General features: G+C 41.6%; 1 protein-coding gene and 3 long non-coding RNA genes across 13 annotated transcripts in view; 2 read left to right on the top strand and 2 right to left on the bottom strand.

Annotated features, from left to right (window-relative positions):
- The first annotated feature begins 3,104 nt into the window (after window positions 1-3,104).
- LOC140620138 (uncharacterized) lies at window positions 3,105-11,020 on the top strand. Its single transcript, XR_012019876.1, has 4 exons — window positions 3,105-4,153; window positions 4,368-4,392; window positions 6,821-8,910; window positions 10,652-11,020. It is a non-coding gene; the product is annotated as an uncharacterized lncRNA (long non-coding RNA).
- LOC140620136 (uncharacterized) overlaps window positions 3,264-25,125 on the bottom strand; it is a 30,148-nt gene continuing 8,286 nt past the window's right edge. Inside the window, exon 3 of one of the 3 annotated variants that reach the window (XR_012019873.1) lies at window positions 3,264-3,728. This is a non-coding gene — a long non-coding RNA (uncharacterized lncRNA). Of the gene's footprint in view, window positions 3,729-18,707; window positions 19,250-25,125 lie in introns of those variants that run through there. The other 2 variants (XR_012019872.1, XR_012019874.1) reach the window with 2 other exon arrangements.
- Window positions 7,203-14,477, bottom strand: LOC140620137 (uncharacterized). The gene is made up of 3 exons (XR_012019875.1): window positions 14,081-14,477; window positions 12,972-13,114; window positions 7,203-12,468 (listed from the first exon to the last, which is right to left on the bottom strand). It is a non-coding gene; the product is annotated as an uncharacterized lncRNA (long non-coding RNA).
- The window catches only part of NBN (nibrin), a 61,460-nt gene continuing 49,662 nt past the window's right edge, over window positions 13,328-25,125 (top strand). For 2 of the 8 annotated variants that reach the window (XM_072803973.1, XM_072803974.1), the window contains exons 1-5: window positions 13,328-13,483; window positions 16,608-16,738; window positions 17,792-17,940; window positions 18,401-18,560; window positions 20,820-20,923. In XM_072803973.1, the coding sequence (XP_072660074.1) occupies window positions 13,447-13,483; window positions 16,608-16,738; window positions 17,792-17,940; window positions 18,401-18,560; window positions 20,820-20,923 (581 nt within the window). In that variant the 5' untranslated portion in view covers window positions 13,328-13,446. Of the gene's footprint in view, window positions 13,484-13,621; window positions 14,113-14,578; window positions 15,098-16,607; window positions 16,739-17,791; window positions 17,941-18,400; window positions 18,561-20,819; window positions 20,924-25,125 lie in introns of those variants that run through there. The other 6 variants (XM_072803975.1, XM_072803977.1, XM_072803979.1 and 3 more) reach the window with 6 other exon arrangements.

Raw genomic sequence — 25,125 nt, forward strand, 5'->3', positions numbered from 1 at the left:
AAAAAAATAACCACTGTGAACTGAATACTAGAGAGGTCTCCCCAAAGGCTTGTGTAAAACCCAGGGCCCTTCTCATGATTTTGAGAGGGAAGGAGAAAGCAGGACACAAAGACAAATAAAATACGAATGAAAACAATTATTTTAACCACTAATGGTATGATATCTTACGTTTGCAAGTTTTACTGAAAAATAAAGGGCCCAAAGGGGCTTTACCTTTAAGGGGTACCTTTAAGGTACAAGATACAAGATACCTTGTACCTTTAAGGGGTCCCAAAGTTTACCAGTTTCAGGTACGTCCACCTCTGGCCTCACTACATGTTTTCATAGAGCTCCAAATTTTCCTTTTTGAGCTCTTAATATAATTGTAGTTGCATCTTTCTTTTATATACGAGGTTGTGGGGGTGAACACACCCCCAAGCATGGTTTCTTTTTAAACCATACTGCCATCCTCCACATCTAACAAAAGCTTGGTACATAGTGAGCCCTTCACAAATATTTGCTGAATGAATAAGCACTGAGGCGGTTGTCATCTTCTAGAGGCAGTATCATAAATAGAACCTAGGGAGCTTACAGCACTGATAGGCACTACTCAGGAATAGACTGGGAGCATGAAAAAAGGCAAGGAGTTATTTAGGCAAGAGCCAGGGGACTTGACTTCAATGCCTAAAAATATATTACTCCTGAAAGCTAATATTTCTCAACTTCTTCTGTGTGCCAGGTGGTGCTCAGCACCCTACGTGTGTCTTAGTCCTCACAAGCATTTGCGGTTTATACTATTGTTATCCCCATTTGGAAACTGAGGCACAGAACACTTAGGCAGACTGCGAAGCTGATAACTCCCAGTGATGGAGTCTGGGACTCAAGCTCTCAACCATTGCATTATTCCCCGGGTTAGTGGGGTATCGACGTGTGAGTCAGACTGCTGGGCCCCAGGCAGAGCTGTAACTCTCACTAGACGTGTCACATTTAACCAATTAAGAGCTTTTTCTATTTCATTTCCTTATCTGTGAAGTGCAGGTATTAAGAGTGCTAGCCTCAGAAGGTTTTACTCAGGTCTAAATGAAATAATGTGTTTAAAGCACTTGCACCAGGGCCTGGCACATACAAAACAGCAGAAAATGCTCACTATGATCCTGCACTTACAGACTGAGCAGTAGGTAACTCGGAGTTAAGGGAAACCCCTGAAGATCACTATATAAGGGTTTTGGGTTTTTTTCTCATGGAACCACAGGCTATAACTATTAAGCTAGTTCAACAAGATTTTTTTAAAGATTTTATTTTCTTATTTGAGAGACAGAACATGAGCAAGGGGAGGGGCAAAGGGAGATGCAGACTCCCTGCTGAGTGGGGAGCCCCACGTGGTGGGGCTCCATCCTAGGACTCAGAGATGATGACCTGAGTTGAAGGCAGATGCTGAACCGACTGAGCCACCCAGGCACCCCAGGTTCACCAGGATTATTACCCAGAAGATAAACTCCCCATGGAAAAAAAAAAGTGGGGGAACCTACAAAATGCCTTGCTCAAGCATTGTCTAGAAATTACTCACTGCTGTTTCATATTTTTGTTAGAGTTCTACAGGCAACTAATAGGAAGTGTCCAAAATAACTTTACAGTTATGTTTTGATGAAATCAAGGCCCACAGCTTCTGCCCCAGGGGAAGAGGTTGAAGAGGGTAATGATCAGTTTCAATCAGCTTGGCAATTTAAGCCGTGTAGGTTCTCGACCATTCTGGGAGCTTTAATGGTGGATGGGAAACCAGCCCCCTGTCACAGAGGCAGTGCAATACTGAAGAAAGAGGCCACTCTTTGTTCGTAGGTAGCAACTTTAATAATAGCAAAGGGAATTTACTTATGAGGCTGGTCTTGGGTAGCAGCAAGACCAATGGATCCCTGTGCCTGCCCTACAAATCTTAAAATCTTGTAAAGAGGACCTAACGGGCATATATACTGTGCAGGTGTTTTCAACATCACATCTCAAGGCTAGGTCCTCAGAGCAGCCTCCTGGAGTAGGAAAGGCAAGTCAACCCCACATTCCAAGGGCAGGTAGGGGTGGGGGGTTAGTCATCAGGAGTGGTGGAAGGTGGTGGTAAAGAGCCTTCAAAGTGCCATGGTCCAGCTCACGGGTCAATTGGTCATGATATCTTTTTTTGGTTACATTCCCTAATGGGTGGGATTACACATTAAAATAAGAGACAATTTTCCCTGTTGAAAATAAGGGAAAAGGCTCCTCTTTTTTAAGAACATCTGCTTTAGAAGACTTGTCATTATAAATTCTTTCCTGAAAGGTATGTAGATCCTTTTTCAAAGGATAAATAAAGCTCTGCCACCTTTGGAACCCAGCAATGTCTTTCTCAAGGGGGGTGGGTGGGGGGGAATCTCCTTGAAATGTAACCAACGGGGAAGATAGGCCCATTTCCTAGTTCAACCTGCTGAACTGTCTCCTAGCATAAAGATTTGAGAAGTCTATTTGTCCTTGGGATAAAGGCAGTTAGCTAACACAACGATCACTCCAGTTGCCAAGTGCGTTTAGGATGAACTATGTGTGACAAATGATGCTGTCAAGTCCTCTTTTTCAAGGACAAGCCATTATGCACCTTGAGAATGGGTTTGTGCGGAATGGGTTTTATCTGCCTGCCTATTTAAAAGGATGAGGTTTCTCTCAGTAATCTCTCCAGCAGATTGCCTTTGATTCTGGTTTATGCTTATTCAATAATAAAACGGTTTCCTGTCTCTTCTATATTAGGGTGCCAGAAGATTTTGTTTTAACTATGTTTCCCCAGTAGCAATGAACTTCAAACTGCAAACCCTCAGGTCTAAAGTCACATAGGTACATCAGCTCAGTCCCGACTGCCAGGGAAATAAAGAACCACGTTCCCCCCCCCCCCCCCCGAAAAGACCAGAGAGATGTTTAGCATTGCCCTGGAGAGGGCATGAGGTTTGCATGGTTTCTTCCTTCCTTCCTTCCTTCCTTCCTTCCTTCCTTCCTTCCTTCCTTCCTTCCTTTCTTTCTTTCTTTCTTTTTCTTTTTCTTTTTTTTTTTTTTTTTTTTGCATGGTTTCTGTTTCACTACTGAAGAAAACGAAGAAGGCCCACCTGAAAGGGGAAGTCATGAGTACTTCAGGTGGGAGGTACAGGCCACGGGGCCAGTAATGTTCTTAAACGTGCAAGTCTGAATCTGGAAAAAGGGAACATCCATCCAGCATTCACTCCTAGCTGCACAGTGTAGGGATTGCTAAACAGTAATGTCAACTGAAAAAAAAAAAAAAAGTCAACCTCAAAGTAGGTGAATAAATGCTTTATTTGTCATTTTACCGAGGACAATAGCCCGGGAGACAGTATTTCAGATTGGGCTGAAGGAACTGCTCCAAAGCTTGTCAGTTTACCGGGGATTATATATAAAAAGGGTAGGGAGTAGACGTGCTTGCAGGCAGTTCTCCAAGGTCTGCGCATCACAAGGTGTAATTTGTTGGGTTGTAAAAATGAAGGTTTATTGATTTCCACCTAGACACGTGGGGGACCCTTAGGTCGTCTTAATACATTCATCGTGTTTCTAGCATGTCTGATAAAAATACTGCCTGTGTGTCTCCACTTCACTGATTTTCTGGTTCTTCTTGTATTTGGTTTCTCCTTGAAGTCACTTGAAAGGGTTGCAGGTGGCTGCGGTTACAGTGCACAGCTAGCGCTCAGAGGACTTGGTCCAGGCTGCTGCTGAAGGGATCCATAGAGAATCTGCACCGAGAAACAGAAGATCTGCTTGTCGTGACTCTGCTACAGATTTTCTTTCCACACTTTTATCAGCTTTATTTTCCTCATCATAAAACTGTGTGTTGGTGTGAATTATGTCCCAAATCATTTGTAGTTTTAAAAATCTGTGATTTTTACAAGCAGATTAGATTTGGTGGAGTTATTATAGGCCACCTGATAGGTTACTAAGAAGGGCATTGTGAAGTGCTATTAAGATTTTAAAAAAAAAACTGATAGGTAATATTCTTTCTTTAGAATATTAGCTCTTGTGTATCTCCAGTGTTTGAACACCTCATCCAATTTTACACATTCTAGGTGAATATGAAGCTTCATATTTACAAAGTGCCTTACAATCATCAATTATCTTCTTGAATGAATTCTTGAAGGGAGGCTTACCCATGATCCCAAAGGTTTATTTATTTATTTATTTATTTTTTAATTTTTATTTATTTGTGATAGTCACAGAGAGAGAGAGAGAATGAGGCAGAGACACAGGCAGAGGGAGAAGCAGACTCCATGCACCAGGAGCCCGACGTGGGATTCGATCCTGGGTCTCCAGGATCGCGCCCTGGGCCAAAGGCAGGCGCCAAACCGCTGCGCCACCCAGGGATCCCGATCCCAAAGGTTTAATGCTTCTCGTTCTGTAAAGGTAAGTCTTATACTTTGGAATCTGTGACTTTATCTTCATTTATCTTTCAATTAAAAATAAATTATAGTTAAACAGCCAATTTGATTCAAGTAATCCACTGATGCTTTGGGTAACTCTGCTATGATTTGCAGATTAACTTGATTTATACTGTTTTACTCCCGTATAAAGATGAAACAATTGGGCAGCCCCCGTGGCACAGCGGTTTAGCGCCGCCTGCAGCCCTAGGATCGAGTCCCAGGATCGAGTCCCACGTCAGGCTCCCTGCATGGAGCCTGCTTCTCCCTCTGCCTTTCTCTCTCTCTGTCTCTCATGAATGAATAAATAAAATCTTTAAAAAAAAAAAAAACATGAAACAATTAAGACACACAGAAGTTATTTTATTCGAGTAAACTATAAAACAGAATTATTACAGTGAAATAATTCTAGTAAAGTAGAATTAGGGTTGAGCTACAGAAATAGAATTCATTTGTTCCTTACTATCTGATTGTATTCTAATAATCTTCACAAAAATAGATGACACACACTGAGTCATCACTGTTCTCCGCATGCTTCTCATTTCCCCAAACCACACCTACTTTCACAGCTCACACATAAGTACTGAACACAGGTGCAAAAGTGTTTCGACGAGTAGTTAAATTCAATAAACAGTTATATCAGGTACTCATTACTATGATAAATATTACAGATATGAAAGTGATTTAGACAGTAGGGACCCAAATATGACTTAGACACAGCCCCACCCCAAAGGAACTAGAAAGGAAGGAAAGGAATCCAATATTTGTTTAAACCCATGATGTACAGTGTAGCATCTCATTTAATACTAACAATAATACTGCAAAGTAGATAAATTTAAGCCCACTTATATGTAAGAGGAGACTGAGCTGCCTTTATTGTTACCTGTGTGTGATCCTGGGACAATGAAATCCTAGCTCTGTTAAACCTATGCTGTAGATTAACATTAGTTAGAAATTAATGGCCAAGTTAATGATATTGGGGTGAAGACAACATGATCTTTTATTTATCATTTTTCCAAGTTTTTACTTAAATTCTAGTTAACATACAATGGAATATTAGTTTCAGGTGTAAGAATTTAGTAATTCAACACACATAAAACACCCAGTGCTCATCACAAGTGCCCTCCTTGATATCCATCACCTATTTAATACCCATCACCATTCCCATGCCCACCCCAGTTCTGGTAACCAACAGTTTGTTCTCTAAAGTTAAGAGTCTGTTTCTTGGTTTTCCTCTCTTTTCCCCCCTATATTCATTTGTATTGATTCTTAAATTCCACATATAATTTCCTTCTCTGACTTATTTCACTTAGTATAATAGTCTCTCACTCTTTCCATGTTGTTGCAAATGGCAAGACTTCATTTTTTATGTATATATATGGCACTTCTTCTTTATTAATTCATCTATTGATGGACACTTGGGCTGCTTCCACAATTTGACTATTGTAAATAATGTTTCAATAAACATAGGGCTAGGTATCTTCTGCTGAATTAGTGTTCTTATATTCTCTGGGTAAATACCTAGTAGTGCAATTGTTGGATCATAGGTTAGTTCTATTTTTACCTTAAATTTTTTTTTTAATTTTTAACTTTTTGAGGAACCTCCATACTGTTTTCCAGAGTGGATGCACTAGTTTGTATTCCCATCACAGTGTAAAAGGGTTTCCCCTTACTCCAAATGCTTGCCAACACCTGTTGTCTCCTATGTTCATTTTAGCCATCCTGATGGGTTGAGGTGATATCTCATTGCAGTTTTGATTTGTATTTCCCTGATGATGAGTGATATTGAGCTTCTTTTCATGTGTCTGTTGCCATTTAGATGTCTTCTTTGGAAAAATGTCTAATCATCTCTTCTGTCCATTTTTTTTAAACTAGATTATTGGTTTTTGGGTCTTGAGTATTATAAGTTCTTTATGTATTTTAGATACTAACCCTTCCTTTATTAGATATGTCATTTGCAAATATCTTCTCCCATCCTATAGTTTGCCTTTTAGTTTTGTTGACTGTTTGCTTCACTGTGCAAGACCTTTTTATTTTGATGAGGTTCCTATAGTTTGTTTTTGCTTTTGTTTCCCTTGCATCCGGAGACCTAATAAGAAGTTGCTATGGCCAATGTCAGGGAGCTTACCGCCTAGGTTTTCCTCTAGGATTTTAATGGTTTCTTGTCTTACATTTAGGTCTTTCATCCATTTTGAATTTATTTTTGGGCGGTGTAAGCAAGTGGTCCAGTTTCATTCTTTTGCATATTGCTGTCCAGTTTTTCAAACACTATTTCTTGAAGAGACTTTTTTCTATTGTATATTCATTCCTACTTTGTCGAAGATTAGTTGACCATATTGTTGTGGGTTCATTTCTGGGTTTTCTATTCTGTTCCATTGATCTGTCTGCAACATGGCCTTTTAAATGTTTTTCAGATAAGATGAAGGAATCAAAAAGAGAAATGGAAAATATGTAGGAGATGGAGGTAACTGAGAAAGCAAGCCTCTGGGAAAGATGAAAGGAGGTAGGTTTTAAAATTGAGCACAAATGGAGGAACGGATCCTAAACTAAAGGGCCAAATCATACCCTGATACCAGAGATAGAAAGGTAAGGATGAGGTGTATGTATAGATTTTAAAAGAAAAGAAGTTTGTCTTATGATGAGAATAAGGGCAGAGTAGGACAGAAATTATAAAGAAGTCCTTACAGGAATTTCCTCAGGAAGATAGGACCCCATATTCTTTGAAGGAGGCCAGGGGATGACCTGATCTGAGGAAATTGGCAAAGGTGTAAAATAGCTCTTCAGGATTTCAGAGAATTTTTGTTTGTTTGTTTGTTTTTTGTTTTTTTTTTTTTAAAGCAAAAAACTCATCATCCTACGTGACTGATGAGTCATGTTCTATAGTTCAACTGATATTAGAGCTTATGAATTTTCACTGGTTCTATGTTTTCAAAGATAGGCAGATTTAATCCAAAAACTTCAGTAGGAGGTGGTTGTATAATTGGCTCATGGTTGAGGATTATTAGGGCTCATAAATAAGTAAGCAATGAGAGAAGAGCTCTGAGACTAAAATTATTTCTGAGAGCTGCTCCCAGTACTGAGAGCAGAGCTGTGAGTAAAAGCGGTTCAAACTCCAAACCTAGTATCCAGTTGGGATGTGACGGAAGATAGGAGACTGGTCACTTAGGTAAAGTGGAAGGATCAAGTGGCGAGAGACCTGATGAAGCTAAAAAGCAGGTGTTGTGGAGTGAGTGTATAAGAAACCTAGAAGGCCAGACAGCTCCAGTCAGAAAGTAGGATATTAAAGATAAGGAAGGTACTGATGATGGAAAGATCTAAACAGTAGCCATTGAAGAGGTTATGTGTGTAAAGCAGAGGTGAAAATCACAGGATTTGAAAAAGTCAAAGAAATGTGAGGCTAATGGGTAAAATGAGTTTTCCACTTGTGTCTTGTAGTTACTTGAGAAGAATGTCAGGAGTTGGGATGGAGCAGAAAGCTCTCACATAGGTGGCAATATTCTCAATAAATATGGACAAGTTGGGACACCTGGGTGGCTCAGCAGTTAAGCACCTGCCTTCGACCCAGGGTGTGATCTTGTAGTCCTGGGACTGAGTCCCGTATCGGGCTTCCTGCATGGAGCCTGCTTCTTCCTCTGCTTGTGTTTCTGCCTCTCTCTGTGTGTCTCTCATGAATAAATAAATAAAATCTTTTTTTAAAAAAAAGAATATGGACAATGAGATAGATATATCTGCAGTGGCAGTAACAGGATTTATAGAGGGTGGGTATTCACATATAATGATCTTATCTAGGAGAGATATTGCAAGTTGGAGAAGAATAAGATGCTGAAATGGGAAGTGAAGGTGTAGGGATTTAAGGAGAAAGAGTAATCCTCTTGGCCAAAAAATATGGTGGATATCCTATGGGTCAGGAACTATGGGAGAGGCATTGGACAGGTATCCTAGAACTGATAGAGAAAAACTGATCTAGGGTGCGAGCCATATTTAATTTAAAGCAAGACATAGAGGGAAGTTTTTATGAAGACTTAAAAGATCTGGCGGGGTTTGTTTACAACAGAACAGAGGGTGGGAGCAGATGTTAGTAAGCTACATGAAACAGTGTGCATGGAATAGTAAGCAGACCAATTTGCTACTGATCTTAAACTCTATCTGCCTTCTGCCCCCTTTTTAAAGATTTTCTAAGCTCTGATTATTAGATCCATGCTGTTGCCAAGCAACAGATAAATTTTCCTCTGTCACTCTGACATTGCCCCATCTCCCCTTCTAGGGAATAAAGGGCTAAGTTATAGTGAAACCCAGCTCGAGAAGGACTTGGCCTGATGAGTGAAAATGTGTCCTTACAGTAAAGGAGCTGCAGGGCCATCAATATGTGCCAGCAGGAGCAAGGAGAATACTTTTGGGACTGTATTCTGAGGATGCTGAACAAGATGCAAATGGAAAATGAATTTGGATAAGGGAGTGTTTATTGATTTGGGAACACTCATCAGGAAGAGAAGAATGATTCCTGGTAAGGATCCTGGGAAATATGACTAGCATGATGGCTCTCAGAAGCTTGAAGAAAGTGGTGGCCCATACTCAAAGAAGTAGAAATAGAATTGTCATGGCAGATGGTGGGAGCAGGGAGCAAAATGTTCAGAAAAGTGGGCATGCTAGAGAGACTATGCCATATTAAAGCTGGATGCTCCATTATCAAAGTGACTAGGAATTTTCTGGTGAGAGGGGTATCCCATCAGTGAGAAGCTCAGTGGTGGCTCTCCTCTGTGGGTCATAGCTGATGACAAAAGATGATGTTACCAAGCTAGGTTCAAAGATAGCAACAAGGATAATAAAATCCTGAAACAACAGAGGCCAGGGGGCAGCAAGTAAACGTCATAAGGATACAACAGTCCAATTGAGTGGCAAGATTAGAGTGGCAGTCAGTGGTCTTAACCTAGAGAGGGCTGTGAAGATGATTAATAGAATATGGGGAAAAGATAGAAGCTAGCCAACCAGTGTGTGCTCAAAAAAAATAAATAAATAAAAAATAAATCAAGGATGGATGAACCCAAGGCTGAAAGCAACAGCCTCCATAAAAAGTTTCAGTCTCTTCCCTAGTTTCCTGACTTGAGCCAGTTTATCAATCCAGAACCCAGTAGCTGAAGGAGAGGCAAGAATGCTGGGAGGGAGGACCCTTCAACACCGTAGTCAGAATATATGGTCATGACTTCTCCCACCCCCACTCCACTCCCAATTCTTCCCCAAAGGGACCTGTGGCCATTCCCTTGGAAAACCATACGCTGAAGATTAGAGAATGCCTGAACATTTTTAAGATTGTTGGACACAATCATTGATACCTAGGAACTCTGAGTATTATGACAGTCCTCAATTAGAGTAGAGGTATACAGGAGCCAGATAATGAACGGAGTTTCTGCCCAGATCTGGCATATAGCAGGTCCACTGGGCACAAGGACCCATGTGGTGGTCATTCCGCCAGTCCTAAATGTACAATTGGAATGGACATACTTGATAGGTAGTATAACACCCACATCAGTTCCTTGGCCAATGGGATAAGAGTTATCAAAGTGGGAAAGGGGAGCCTCTGAAATTGCACAGTCAATATATTGAATAAAAACAATATAGGAGAATGGTAGATAATAATGCCACTTTTGGTTCCCATCTAAACTCCATTTAATTCACCATACGTGTCCCTCCAAAGATCCAACAGTTCCTAGAGAATAGACGATAGACAATTCAACCAAGTAATAACCCCAATTAGAGCATATGATATCTTTACAGGAGCAGAGCCAGATGACCTCAGGTCATTGACTTGTGGTGACTGATATGATGAATGTGTTATTTCCCGACCTTAATAGAAAGTAGAATTGGAAAGCATTTGCATTCAATGAGAATGAATAATAGAAAATATTTATAGTGTTCCCTTAGGGCTGCATTGTCTCTTCTACCCTCTGTCTTAATGTAATCCTAAGAGATTTGAAATGTTTGGACATCTCGCAGAACACAACAGTGGTCTGCTACATTGATGGCATTATACTAATCCGGTTAGGTTAACAAAAATTGGAGGCCTTGGTGAAATATGTAGACTCCAGAAGAGTAAGAAAATACCTATAAATTGTTGGGGATCCATAAAATCAGTGAAATTTAAGAATTTATGGAGTTCAGAGCATACTTTTCCATGTCCTATTTAAGAAAAATTTGCTTCTCAGTCATATTTTCTTCTAGAATATTTATTATTTTACTTTCATATTTAGATTTATGACCCTTCTGGAATTGATTTTTTTGTACGTGTGCGAGGTAGGTGGTCAGCCTTCATTTCTTCTGTAGTGTTAATCAATATCTCCAGGGTCATTTATTGAACACTTCCCTCCATAAAAAACCAACTTTCCTATATTGCTCTGTACTATCACCTTTGAAAAATCAAATTACCTTACATGTGTGAATCTTTTTTAGGTCTCTCTTGACCATTTGCCTATTTTCTATCCTTGTGCCAATTGGAACTGACTTAATGACTTTAATCTTATAATGTCAGGTAGTGTAAATACTCCAGCTTTGGTTTTTGAAATTACCTTGGCTATTCTCAGCTTTTTAATTTCCATATATATTTTAGAATCTGCTTATTACTTTCCATTCAAAAAATCTTCTGGGACATTATTGAAATTGCATTGAATTTATAAATCAGTTTTGGGAGAGATGACATCTTAACAGTCCATAAACATGGTATATTATACCTGCATTTATTTAGGATTTAATTTCTGTCAATGTTTTGCAATCAGTAATGTTTGTATCATATCTTTTGACAGATGTATTTCTTTTTTTAAAGTTTGTCTGTTTGTTTGTTTGTTTATTTATTTATTTATTTATTTATGAGAGACACAGAGAGAGGCAGAGACACAGGCAGAGGGAGAAGCAGACTCCCTGCAGGGAGCTTGATGTGGGACTTGATCCCAGGACCCCGGGGATCACGCCCTGAGGCAAAGGCAGATGCTTAACCACTGAGCCACCCAGGTGCTCCTTGATAGATTTATTTCTAGGTATTTGAGGACTTCGGGTGCTAATATGCTTGTCTATTTTATGTGTCATTTTTAATTTATTTTCTGAAATACAATTAAGTTTTGTAGTTATTGTATCCAGTGACCTTATTACGTTCACTTATTAATTCAAATAATTTGTCAATATTCTTTTAGATTTTAAGTTTACACAACCATTTATGACAATGTTATTTCTTCCTTTCTGATCATTACACTTTTTCTTTTTCTCCTCTAGGGCATTGGCTTGAGCATCCGATACCATGTTAAAAACATATGGTAGGGCAGCCCAGGTGGCTCAGAGGTTTAGCGCAGCCTTCAGTCCAGGGCGTGACCCCAGGGCCCTGGGATCGAGTCCCACGTCGGGCTCCCTACATGGAGGCTGCTTCTCCCTCTGCCTGTGTCGCTGCCTTTCTCTCTCTTTCTCTGTCTCTCATGAATAAATAAAAAATCTTTAGAAAAATACATGGTAATAGCAGATATGTCCTGGTTTCATTCCTGATGTCAGGGGGAAACATTCAATAATTAACGTTAAGTATAATGTAAGCTGTAGTTATTCAGAGATGCCCTTTATCAATTCCCACTATTCCTACTTTTCTGAGAGTTTTTATCATAAGGGGATGTTGAATTTTATCAAATTCTTTTTTGGCAACTACCAAGCCGATCCTGTGATTTTTCTTTTCTTTTCTTTTTTCTTCTGTTACTCTGATGAATTACAGTGGGCTTCCACCCTTCCATTTGTAGAAAAGCCCTGCTTAGTCATAATGATCCTTTTTTATGTACCACTTGATTCAATTTTTGCATTTAGGCTATAACAGATTGATAAATCTGCCTCCTAAAGTAACATTTTTTTTTTCCTTCTCATTACAATTACTTTAGAAAACAAGAAATTGGGATGCCTCGGTGGCGCAGTGGTTTGGTGCCTGCCTTTGGCCCAGGGCGCGATCCTGGAGACCCGGGATCGAATCCCACGTCGGGCTCCCGGTGCATGGAGCCTGCTTCTCCCTCTGCCTATGTCTCTGCCTCTCTCTCTCACTGTGTGCCTATCATAAATAAATAAAAATAAATAAAAAAATAAAAAAAGAAAAGAAAAGAAATTGGGATGCCTTGGTGGCTCAGTGGTTGAGCCTTTGGCTCAGGGCGTGATCCTGGTCCAGGATCAAGTCTCATATTGGGCTCCCTGGGAGGAGCCTGCTTCTCCCTCTATGCCTCTGCCTCTGTGCCTATCATGAATAAATAATTAAAAAAAAAAAAAAGGAAAACAAGAAACTATATGATCCCAAGCATGCTCTTGGATGTCTACTTTGTAAGTGTGCAGGATGTAGAATGGATTAGTGCAAGGTGAAGAAGATTAGGGGTCAACTGGAGTATTGAGGGCTTGGACCAGTTTGGTACAAGTGGAGACGAAAAGGAAGGAGAGACTCTGCAGTGTTTAGCTCCCGATCAGACGGAAGGGTAGCATCATGAAATAGAGCAGCTGGAGAACGTGACGTCAGCTTGGAGAAGAGCAGAAATAATGAGTTGACTCGGGTAACAATCTTATTACCGTCCTCGTAATGATCAATCACCATCATCGGGATTCCTACAAAGGGATGACCGCAATTTAGGAACTCGCCAGTGCACGCCATTCCATAACCGGCTGGCATGTTAATGCCTTTAATTACAAAGTTTCCTGACGTTGCTTTGTAGCTAAAAAAAAAAAAAAAAAAAGAGAGAGAGAATCCCGTTCACCATCAGACACCGTAATTCACCGCACATCCGCTGAGCACCCCGCGATGGGATCCCCAGGCCGGGCCGCGCCGGCCAGCCCCGGGGTACACGCTGCGCAGTTCCCGCCGTCGACCACCAGGGGGCGAGCGGGAGCGCACGTCGCCCGCGTCCCCCCGCCCCCTCCCCCCCCCCCCCCGGCCTCCGCCCCGCGGCCCAGCTCCCGGGAGCGCGCACGCCCGGAGCCCACGCGGACCGCGGCAGCTGCAGCCGCGCGCTGGGCCGGGGCGCGGGGGCCTCGGGGGACCCAGGCCATGTGGAAGCTGCTGCCCGCCGCGGGCCCGGCCCGAGGTGAGGGCGGGGGGAGGGCCCGGCCCGCCGTCCCGGGAGCAGCCGGCTGCGCGGGGCCGAGGCTGCGGGCCGGGGCTTCCGGTCCCGGTGTCCGCCTTCCGGGGCCGCCGCGTCCGTCCGGCGTGCGGGGGGCGGGGGGGCGCCGCGTTCCGGGGCCGCTTCCCGGCGCGCAGGCCCCGCAGAGCCGAGTGCTGGCCGGCCGCCGCCGCGTCCCCGGGGCATCCTCCGGGGCGTCCTCCGGGGCGTCCTCCGCGGCGTCCCCCGGTGCCTCCCCCGGCGCGTCCTCCGGGGCGCTCTCCGGTGCGACCTCCAGTGCCTCCCCTGGTGGGGCCCTCCGGTGCCTCCTCAGGGGCGTCCTCCAAGGGCGTCCCCCGGGGCGTCCCTTTGTGCCTCCTCCGGTACCTCCCCCGGGGCGTCCCCCGGTGGATCCCTCGGTGTGTCCCCCGGGGCGTCCCCCCGCGGCGTCCCTCGGTGCCTCCTCCGGTGCGTCCCCCCTGGGCGTCCTTCGGGGCGTCCTCCGGTGCCTCCCCCGTTGCCTCCCCCGGGGCGTCCCTCGGTGCGTCCCCCCTGGACGTCCTCCGGTGCGTCCCCCGGTACCTCCCCCGGGGCGTCCCTCGGTGCCTCCTCCGGTGCGTCCTGCGGTGCGTCCCCCCTGGGCGTCCTCCGGTACCTCCCCCGGGGCGTCCCTCGGTGCGTTCCCCCTGGGCGTTCTCCGGTGCGTCCCCCGTTCCTCCCCCGGGGCGTCCCTCGGTGCGTCCCCCGGTGCGTCCTCCGGTGCCTCCCCCGTTCCTCCCCCGTTGCCTCCCCCGGGGCGTCCCCCGGTGCTTCAGGCTTCGGGCGAAACGCGGGGAAGGAGTCCCCAGGCGGCGGGGCGGGGCGGGGGGCGCCTGGTCTTGCGCACTTTGCCCAACTCGGCGAGAAGCCGGAGACCGTTGGCTGAACGGCGGCCCCGGGACCCCTGCGAGCGCCGGCTCTCGGGAGTGCGGTCCGCGCGGAGCCGCCGGCGGGGGCAGGGGCAGGGCCGGGGCCGGTGGGAGCCGGTGGGAGCCGGAGCGGCCGCCGCGTGGCTGCCTCGGCCCCGGCACCTGTCGGCACCTGCAGGCACCTGCCGCAGTGGGAGGCACCCTCTGCCCTCCGTGGCCCGCCTTCTTGACTTTTGGGGGGTTGAGAACTCTCAGCAGCATCTAGTGGGCCCCGTGGGCCCACTCCTCTGGGGGGAAAAATAAGTAAACCGAGGCACGATTTTCCCCCTTGAAACAGCCCCCCTCCAGGCCGCGAGTTGCTGATGGACAAAAGCTCGGGTCCGGTTTACCTGCCCGCATGGCCCTGCCACTCCAGTGATGGACTCCCGGGCGCCCCGCCAGCCTCTGCTAGTCTCCGACCAACTCGCTGTTAGACGACAATTCGTGATTTTCAACATGTTTTTAAGCTAATGAGACTTGCCCACTTGTTTGAAACGCTCCCGTTAACATAAACGCGCAGCTCCCCCAAAATGCACACTTTAAATCGGGTCCGAACTTGCTTTGCACGGACCTGTCGGTGTTGCTCTGCTCCTGACTTCCTGAGTGGCTTGCGTTCTCGTTCTTGGGACTTCACGGCGTCGTGTACCACCTGGTAGGGGAAGTTTCTGTAAACTGCAGATGTTTCTTTACAGTTTTTTGCATCATATTTTCCCAATGGGTTTTTGGATCTGTTTAGGAGAGGTGGGGGGGGGGGCAGAGGGACATATCCAGTCCCAAGCAGACTCCCCTGCTGAGCACCCAGCTCAACATGGGGCTGGGTCTCAGGACCTGGAGATCGCGACTCCCGAGATCAGCACCTGGAGATCGGGACCCCGAGATCTGCACCTGGAGATCGGGACCCCCGAGATCAGCACCTGGAGATTGGGACCCCCGAGATCAGCACCTGGAGATTGGGAACCCCGAGATCAGCACCTGGAGATTGGGACCCCCGAGATCTGCACCTGGAGATTGGGACCCCCGAGATCAGCACCTGGAGATTGGGACCCCGAGATCAGCACCTGGAGATTGGGACCCCCGAGATCTGCACCTGGAGATCGGGACCCCCGAGATCAGCACCTGGAGATCGGGACCCCCGAGATCAGCACCTGGAGATTGGGACCCCCGAGATCAGCACCTGGAGATTGGGACCCCGAGATCTGCACCTGGAGATTGGGACCCCCGAGATCAGCACCTGGAGATTGGGACCCCCGAGATCAGCACCTGGAGATTGGTACCCTGAGATCGACACCTGAAGATTGGGACCCCGAGATCAGCACCTGGAGATCGCGACTCCCGAGATCAGCACCTAGAGATCGCGACTCCCAAGATCAGCACCTGGAGTTCAGGACCCTGAGATCGGCACCTGAAGATTGGGACCTCTGAGATCAGCACCTGGAGATCCAGACCCCCGAGATCAAGACCCAGAGATTGGGACACCGAGATCAGTACCTGGAGATTGGACCCCAAGATCAGCACCTGGAGATTGGGACCCCCGAGATCAGTACCTGGAGATCGCGACCCCCGAGATCAGCACCTGGAGATTGGGACCCCGGAGATCGGGACCCCTCGAGATCGGCACCTGGAGATCGGGACCCCCAAGATCAGCACCTGGAGATTGGGACCCCCGAGGTCAGGACCCAGAGATTGGGACCCCCAAGATCAGCACCTGGAGATCGCAGCCCCCGAGATCAGCACCTGGAGATCGGGACCCCGAGATCAAGACCCGGAGATCAGGACCCCCTGAGATCAAGACCCAGAGATCGGGACCCCCGAGATCGGCACCCGGAGATAGTGACCCCGAGATCAGCACCTGGAGATCAGGACCCCCAAGATCAGGACCTGAGAGGAAACCAAGAGTCAGACGCTTAAGGAACAGAGCCAGTCACCTCTGACACTTTTCAGTAATCACTTGAAAACGCTGTAGCTTTCCATCTAGTTAAGTAATCATTTGCATCTTTCAGTGAGGCTTTCCTAGAAAGCACAAGTTTGATGTCTATAAAGTTGATTATTAACATTTAAGAGCAAAATAAAAGTATGTTTCTTAAATATTTGCTGTATATATGTATACATGTGTGTATCTATACATTTACCTTTTTCTTTTTTCTTTTTTTTTTAATTTTCAGAACCATTCAGACTTTTGACTGGTGTGGAATACATTGTTGGAAGGAAAAACTGTAGCATTCTAATCGAAGGCGATCAGTCAATCAGTCGAAGTCATGCTGCCTTAACTGCAAACTTTTCTGTAACCAACCTGGTACGTTACTCATTTTATTTCACTAGTTTATAGTAAGGGGGTCAAAATTACAAGATTATTTGGGTGTATAAGAGTTTGTAGGATTTTGAATTCCATAATTAGTTTTTTTTTTTTTTTAATGTTAAAATGACTTAATTTTGGTAGTGGTAACAGTGGTGTGTGTTTCGATATTTGAAGTTTCTGTTCCAGTGTTTTACTCTATTGTAGTGATTTAGAAGCTCAAAGGAAGTAGAACATATTTATACTTATTTAATGAACATTAAGTGCTTGCTCTGTCCTGCTTTAAAGAGTTTGTGTAGCCATGTGAACACAGGCATTTCCCACATAATGTAGGTTTTCACAGTGGGAATTGGTTTATTTTATTAGGAAAAGCAGTTGTTGCTTATGTCCCACAGTTCCTTTGAGTTTGTTTTGGTTGGTTAGCTTTAATCACAACGGTGGGTGGTAAAAGTTATGTATATATAAACGGCTGTGCACCTGATAATGCTGGTGATAATAAGAAAAGCCATTATTTTGAGCAAACACTACATATCAACAGATGCTGCATCTGTTCAGTAATATTTAGGTTTTGTGTCTTTATTTTTCTAGTTGTAAAGGATTATTGTTGAAATTCCTAAAGGAAAAATAAAATTGTTACTGCAAGTCAGACATTCTAAGCCTTTTCTCATTGGACCATTTTTTTACTGTGTTATTTTGATAATGTAAAAAAAAAAAAAACAACTTAGGGACGAAACTGTCATGTGTGAAACAGACTACACAAAGGCAAAGAATTCTCAAATGTGTGAAATTGAGGGGTCATTCTACCCTGACTGACAAAAATAAAGAAAATGCTTGTTCTAAGAGGAATGATCCTGGAATTCAGACATTTGCCATTAATTTCTAGTTGACTGATGATTCTGTGTAGGCAACCGAAACTAATTATTGCCTTCTATGGTGGGCAGTTAGCCATCTATCAATTACCTAGTCAAAAAGTTACTAGCTTTTTATTTTGAATCCATTTCGCTTGGGAACTGTATTTACCGTGTGGTAAAAGACTTAAATGTATTGTTTCAGAGTCAAACAGAGGAAATTCCTATATTGACGTTAAAAGATAATTCTAAGTATGGTACCTTTGTTAATGACGAAAGAATGCAGCATGGACTTTCTCAAGTTTTGAAGACAGGGGATAGGGTTACTTTTGGAGTATTTGAAAGTAAATTCAGGTAAGAACTTTTTAAATTCCTATTAAAAATGGGCAGCTTTCTTCTGTACAGCCCAAATTTTAAAGGACGTGATATTTATGGATAATGAATTTAAAACCATTTAATTTAGTTCCTACTTAGCATATTAGTGAACTTTGCATCACATGTGGGCGGTGCATTTTGTCAATCACAGGTAGTGATTAAGAGGGAATAAGAGTTTGAGTGGTCTCCAAGAACCTGATGGGAGCTACATTTGTTTAATTCTACATAAGTGAACGTATAATGTTAACTTCAGTCATTGTTTTTTTTCTTAAGTGCAACTCAAGACTTAGGAAGTGATAATTTCATAAATTAGAAAGGGTAATAACACATAAGAATTAAAATAGCAGCATGTGATGTGAACTTGAAGTTTAAAGTACTATAAGATGCCATCTCTGGAGCTGTGATAGTATAATTTTATGTAACTTGTTCTCATTTACAGAGTAGAATATGAGCCTTTGGTTGCATGCTCTTCTTGTTTAGATGTTTCTGGGAAAACTGCTTTAAATCAAGCTATTTTGCAACTTGGAGGACTTACTGTAAACAATTGGACAGAAGAATGTACTCATCTTGTCATGATATCAGTCAAAGTTACCATTAAAGTAGGTTAAATGCCTTGTTATTATGTTAAAATAAGTTTTGTGAATCTAAGCTTACTCACCAGCTCTACACAGACATTGTTAAGGCCATTTATTTTAAAACTATCAGAGCTGTTAGATGTGGGTTTATATATGTCACATTAAATGTATACCATTTAGGCTAGAATGACTTTTCAGATAACCTGTTTATTATTTGAGACAAGCAAAAACATGTAAGATTATATCTCAGATTTTGATTTAGCATTTTAAAGATGATTTATGTTCTATTTTCACCAATAAGTTTACTACATGTGGAGTTGGTATCTTCAGTCTAAAAGCGAAGTGACTGAGGTTGACCGCCAGTCTCCAGAGTTAGCATCTCTAGTCCCTTCTATCAAGTTGTCTTCTACCAGTTCATCTCATGGTCTCATCCTCTCTTACTTCGTCTCTTTTTGGTATAATGCCCTGATCACAAAGACTCTTTAAGTTCTTACAGTTTAATGTGTCTTTGCCATCCAGAGATACGTAGATATCTACCATTAGAAGATGCTGACTCTTCATTAAAACAGTGATATATTTTGGTATGTTTTCAGATTTTGCATCTTCATCAGACTTGGTTATATCCAAAGCTAATTGAAGAATGGCATTGGGAGGTGATTCATCTCCTTTAAACAGGTTGACTGTAGATAGGTGAGATTGTTTTAAATTAATGTCTATAGTGAAAAGCAACAAATATTTAGATTCCTTTATTAGATGATACAGAAATCCTTTAATATCTAATAAGAATATGTGTATTATAGCTAAACAGGTATCCTAGAGAAAGGCTTCATTGAACCTCAAGTTAAACTTGTACGTCGGAGGGGTTATCTCTGATAAGGAGCAGGTTCTCTCTTTGCAAGGTTATGAAATTTATAAATTCAGCAGAGTGATTGGCCTCCTGAGTACTAATTTTTGCTAATAAACCAAAACGTCTATTTATTAGTTTATATTAGGGGTGCACCTTTATAGCAACCACATATTTATATGTGGACTCCAACACAATCCCCTTAAAGATACTAAAGTACCTGAGAAGTAAAATTTAAGTAATTATGCGCTTGTTGGGTGAATATGAAATAAGAGCAAAGGCAGTTAGATGGTCTTAAGAGATACTTTACTGAGTCGTGACAGACCTGGAACTAGTACCCATTCACCAGAGTATACACTATTCCAGTGACTGGGAGACAAATGGCGCAGGTATTAGAGTCACTGGATATATACTGACAACATTGCAGAGCAATCCTTTTTCAGTATATTTGATCAGTCATGTGCCAAAAAAGAAAGCCTAGTTATTATTTTTTTGGTTCATTTCCCAAAAGTACGGGTTACTTTATATTTTTTAAATCATTAAGTGTTAGAACCAAAAAGAAACCTAAGGAATATTCAGTTCCATTTTTATTTTTTGAAGAGGAAACTGAGTCATGGAGTAATTAAATCCATTACCCAAGATCCCAGGTATTGAAGCTTGCTCAGTCCGTTGTTAAATTCCACATCACTGCTTCCTGCCAGACGCCAGTTACTTCCCTCACGTTCGAGGTTGGTGTATTCAGATTCCAGTCTTGAGACACCTTAGGTTGTTTGCTCGTATTTAAGTAATACTCCATGTTATTAGAAGCATACTTAGAGATTCTTCAGTTGGGTTATTTCCATAGATTATGCTGAATCTTTATTTTCATCTCCAGTGGTGGTATTTTCTAATCTTTTTCAGATTTTGTGGTGTATTTTATTTGCTGTTTATAGCTTAGTTCACTTGTTACTTGAAGTTTCTCCACCCTCACCCCATAGTCTCTTTGTACTTCTTTTGAGCTTTTACTCCACTCCAAGCAGTTATTCTTTTATTTACTTTCTTAAAAATACTTTATTCCATACTTACAATCTGTTCAAAAGACATTTAGGCAGCAAAGATCTTACAGCTCACGTTTTTCTCTTTTTAACATGTTAAGAACTCTTAAATTGGAATACACTTTAAAATGGGCTTATGTTACCTTATTCTGCCCTCCCTAAAAGCAGTTTTTAAATTAATATTGTAATTGGTGGCTTCTTAAAATTAAGTGATTATATAGCATTGTGTATACTGAAACTAAACAGTGACCAAATACTGACTTCAATTTTATGGATTGTGGCTCCTTTATAAATTTAGAGAGATGAAAGGAAAAATGTCCCTTTATAGTCTCTAACTTAAAACTTTTCTTTAAAGAAAAGCTAGCAATGAGTGTTTATATTCACATATGTTTTTCTTCTTTCCAGACAATATGTGCACTCATTTGTGGACGTCCAATTGTAAAGCCAGAATATTTTACTGAATTTCTTAAAGCAGTTAAGGCCAATAAACAGCCTCCACAAATTGAAAGGTATATCCTGTATTTTTTTTAACATACCAATTTATTAAGATATAATAAAGGATACTAACCAACAACCAGATGAAGGATGCACAAGGCAAGGTATGGGGAAAAGGCAAGGAGCTTCATGTTCTCTCCAGGCAGGCCCCTCTCCCTGCACCTCCATGTGTTCACCAACTGGGAAGCTCCTATGTCATGTATTTTAAATATAATATGACATACAGAATGTGTGATAGCACTGATTTTATTTAGGTCGATTCCCTCTTTAACGACCTTTTCAGGATGTGGTGTTCAGTTTAACAAACTGAGCCCCCAGATGCCCCCATATCTGCCAATATTTAAACAAAAAAAATCGAAGGACTGCACATGGCGCAGAGGTACCATCCAAAGGCCACATGTCCCATGGTGAGTATCATGCAATCGGGACCTCTGGAATTGTGTGATGCAGCCTTCCTGTTCTGGAGTCACATAGTCTCGGTCCAGAATATCAATAGCACTGTGGCCTTGGGAATGGAGTTTATTTCTTTTGAGCATCAGTTACCGCTTTTGAAAAATGAGACTAACACCTGTCCTGTGTTTTAAGTATTTAGTAGTATTAGTAATTTTAAGTAATAGAGTGTACAAGGTCTGAGCATTTTGCTTGGCACTGTATTAGGTGCTTGTTAAAAGAAATGCTGCTAATTGCAATAATACCAGGTAAGATTCAAGTAGCTTTATGATGATGATGATGGTGGTGGTGGTGGTGGTGGTGATGATGATTTTATTTTATTTTATTTTATTTTATTTTATTTTATTTTATTTTATTTTATTTTTTTATTTTTATTTATTTTTTTTGGGATGATGATGATTTTAGATGCTCTGCTAAATTTGTGAATGACCAGACTAAGGGATCTTAGCTGCTGTATAGTATTTGTGATCCTTTGAAATAATATAATTTATGGTTGAGGAGGAAGATGTTTGGATTTTTATTTTCGAACTTAGTCAACTTAGCACAAGAACATGCTTGTTTAAAATATACCAATAAGTTACAGTCTATATGGCATAATAGGTAGACTGTGTGTTTATAAGCTCTTCTTAATCTCTATAGGACAGGGACGCCTGGGTGGCTCAGCAGTTGGGCATCTGCCTTTGGCTCAGGGTATGGTCCTGATCCCAGGATCGAGTCCCGTATCGGGCTCCCTCCAGGGAGCCTGCTTCTCCCTCTGCCTGTGTCTGCCTCTCTGTCTCTGTGTCTCTCATGAATGAATAAATCAAATCTTAAAAAAAAAAAAAAAAAAAAAAAAACACCTCGATAGGACACCTTTGAATATCTGACTTTGAATATCTGAGTGTTTAAAAATCTAAAGTGTCATGCAAGTTAAGAATCTTATTAATAGTTGTAAAATGCCATTAGTTGTCATAAACTATTTTGCCCAATGCTGGTTTTTTTTTTTTTTTTTTTTTTGAGGGGTGGGTGGGTACTCTTTATGCCTAATAATTTGTGTCTGCTTTTAAAAGTAACTGAAATTTTTCTTCTTGGGGAGGTTTATTTTTTTTTCTTTCATTTGGGAGGTTTTCTTCTTGTGAAGCCTATTCATGGTTTTCCCAATAAACACCAATAAGTAATGATCCTTGATACAAATAAGAAGTGATTATTAATCCTATATTACTTGGAATGGAGGTGTCTGATAGGTTTTACCACTCGTGATGTATGTGTTATGGTCTTGAAGTTTTTAGTATTAGTCATTGATGTCTACTTATTGTTCAGATTCTCAGGTGTCTTTAACCTGGGTCTATTTTTGACTTTAGGTTTAGCATAAGTTTTTCTGGCTTCAATTTATGACTATATTAACTTAGATGACTACAATAAAACATCTCTACTGTAAGATTGTTTAGTAACTTCTAATTCAGTCTTAGCCATGAAAAGCATTTACACTAGCCCATGTTTGATCATGTCAACTGATAATTATATTTTAATATTTTTTTAAAGTAAGTATATTTTTGCCTTGATAGATTCATATGCTTATTGGAATCCATTTTGATATCCTTGTTGTCTTATTTGACTATATAACTATATAACTTCAACTATCAAATAGAAAAAGGATTAAATTTAAATGAGTAGGGTGGGTTATGAAAGGTTTATGAAACAAATTGTGGTGACTCCTTAACAAAATGTAATTACCTCTTCTCTTAGTTCTGAAAAAGCATAATTAGTGTATTTAAAATAAAAAGGATGTTTTTAACCTAAAAAGTATAATTCTATTTAGTGCAATTGTGTCTTCATCTTTGCACTGTTACCAAAGGACAGGTTAAGACAGAGTTTAGCATGATTTGTGAGATCTCATTTGCCTATCCTGTCATCAGAATACCAATGTAGATGAAGTCATTTTTAGAAGACTCCATTTCAAAGTATTTATTTTGGTAACTTATACTTTATTAAAGGAAGTTCATTAAAATACTGTAGATTTTCTGGATGTAAAGAAATGATCCCTTAAAAAAGAAAAGGAGTTAACCTTTTATTTGAATTTTTGTAGTCTTATTTTATGGAGTGCTGTTTCGACTACTGAATTTCAAATAACAAGCATCATTGCTGGGAAAACACTGTTGGGAGAAAGTTAGTCTTTGCGTTCATATACAATGCGTCAAATGTGCCAAGAATGCTAATCCCTTACTACCCTGTATACCTAGGCCATTTCTCGTGGTTTGTAGTGAGAAGCCTTGAGGGAAGAGTTAGTGTCCTTTTTGGGACAAAGAATAGACCTGCTTGTAGCTTGCTGAGAAACTCCTGGATTCTCAAGTTCATTGTTCCTCTCTCCTGTAACACAGCCTGCTGTATGTGCCTTCTATATCATCCCCACAGAACTTGGTCCAGGAGGAGATCGACTACAAATATGCTGAGGCTTGCCACTCACTTTGTCTCTGACGCAGGAGTCTTTGTGTCTTTGCCCACATCCAAGAAACAGGAATAGGCTAACTTACTGGCTTGAAATCAGATATCAGACCCAAGAGAAACATTAGCCTGAAACAATCTTAGTTTTTGGAGTTGACTGTATATAATCAATCAAAATTCAAGGCAAAGAAATGTAACATATAGCAGTTCTTTTCTTGGAGATAACCTTACGTATACAAGTTGTGGATGTCAATGTAATTTGGGCCTTTTAGAGATCAACGAAAGGAAATGCTATAATAAGTTCTTATATGAATCATGAACATATGCCTGTAGGAGTGATGAAATAAATAGCTGTCCAGATGTTGGACAAATGAATATTGTGGCTTGAAATACAGTTTCCATTGCCAGAATTATACATAAGTTGAGAAGAATTCTGTATTTGGAAAATCTTGGGACAGAAATTAAGATGATGTGCTTTGAGTTTGATGAAATTTATTGAAGATGATATAAAGAATTTAAATAAAGTCATAGGGGATCCCTGGATGGCTCAGCAGTTTAGAACCTGCCTTCGGCCCAGGGCGTGATCCTGGGGTCCCGGGATCAAGTCCCACATCAGGCTCCCTGGATGGAGCCTGCTTCTCCCTCTGCCTGTGTCTCTGCTTCTCTCTCTCTCTCTCTCTCTGTGTGTGTCTCTCATGAATAAATAAATAAAATCTTTAAAAAAATAAAGTCATAAAACGTACATAAGTAAAGTCAACTATTTCTAGATTAAAATTTTAGAGAATTTGTGAATTATATGTACTAGTTGCTATATAATAAAACATTATTTGCAGCTCAAAGTTTCTGTAGAAGCATGCCAAAATGTTTCAATTTTTTCATTATAGAAATTAGAAATTATATTTGTGGTAGCCTAGTATTTAGGCATTGTACCTCTGACCTTGGTCTCTGCCAAGTTAATTGACTCTTTTCCAAATTTTTAACTAGCTATTAAATAACTGGAGCCTCAGAAATGCTTTAAAACTTGTAGAACATATTGCTTCAGAAATACTGATTTTTAGTGATGTTTTCCTCACATTTATTATTTCTCTTCTTGTTCTCCTCCTTATACTATTAAGGAAAAAAGGCTTATCTAAGTATATAAAGTTCAGAACATAGCATGCTACTTATCACTGTATAATCAATGATTTCATATATCATGTGTGTGATCTCACAAATCATATCTGACTCCAACATTTGGTTAGGTTCTTCACAGTACAGTGATGTATTTTTTTTTTTTTTGCAAGATCAGTCTTACTAGTCTTAACTGTAAAATTTACTTAACTGTCAAATTTACCACTGTTTTTAA

Source organism: Canis lupus, chromosome 28 (assembly GCF_048164855.1).
Source record: "Canis lupus baileyi chromosome 28, mCanLup2.hap1, whole genome shotgun sequence".
Taxonomy (NCBI): domain Eukaryota; kingdom Metazoa; phylum Chordata; class Mammalia; order Carnivora; family Canidae; genus Canis; species Canis lupus.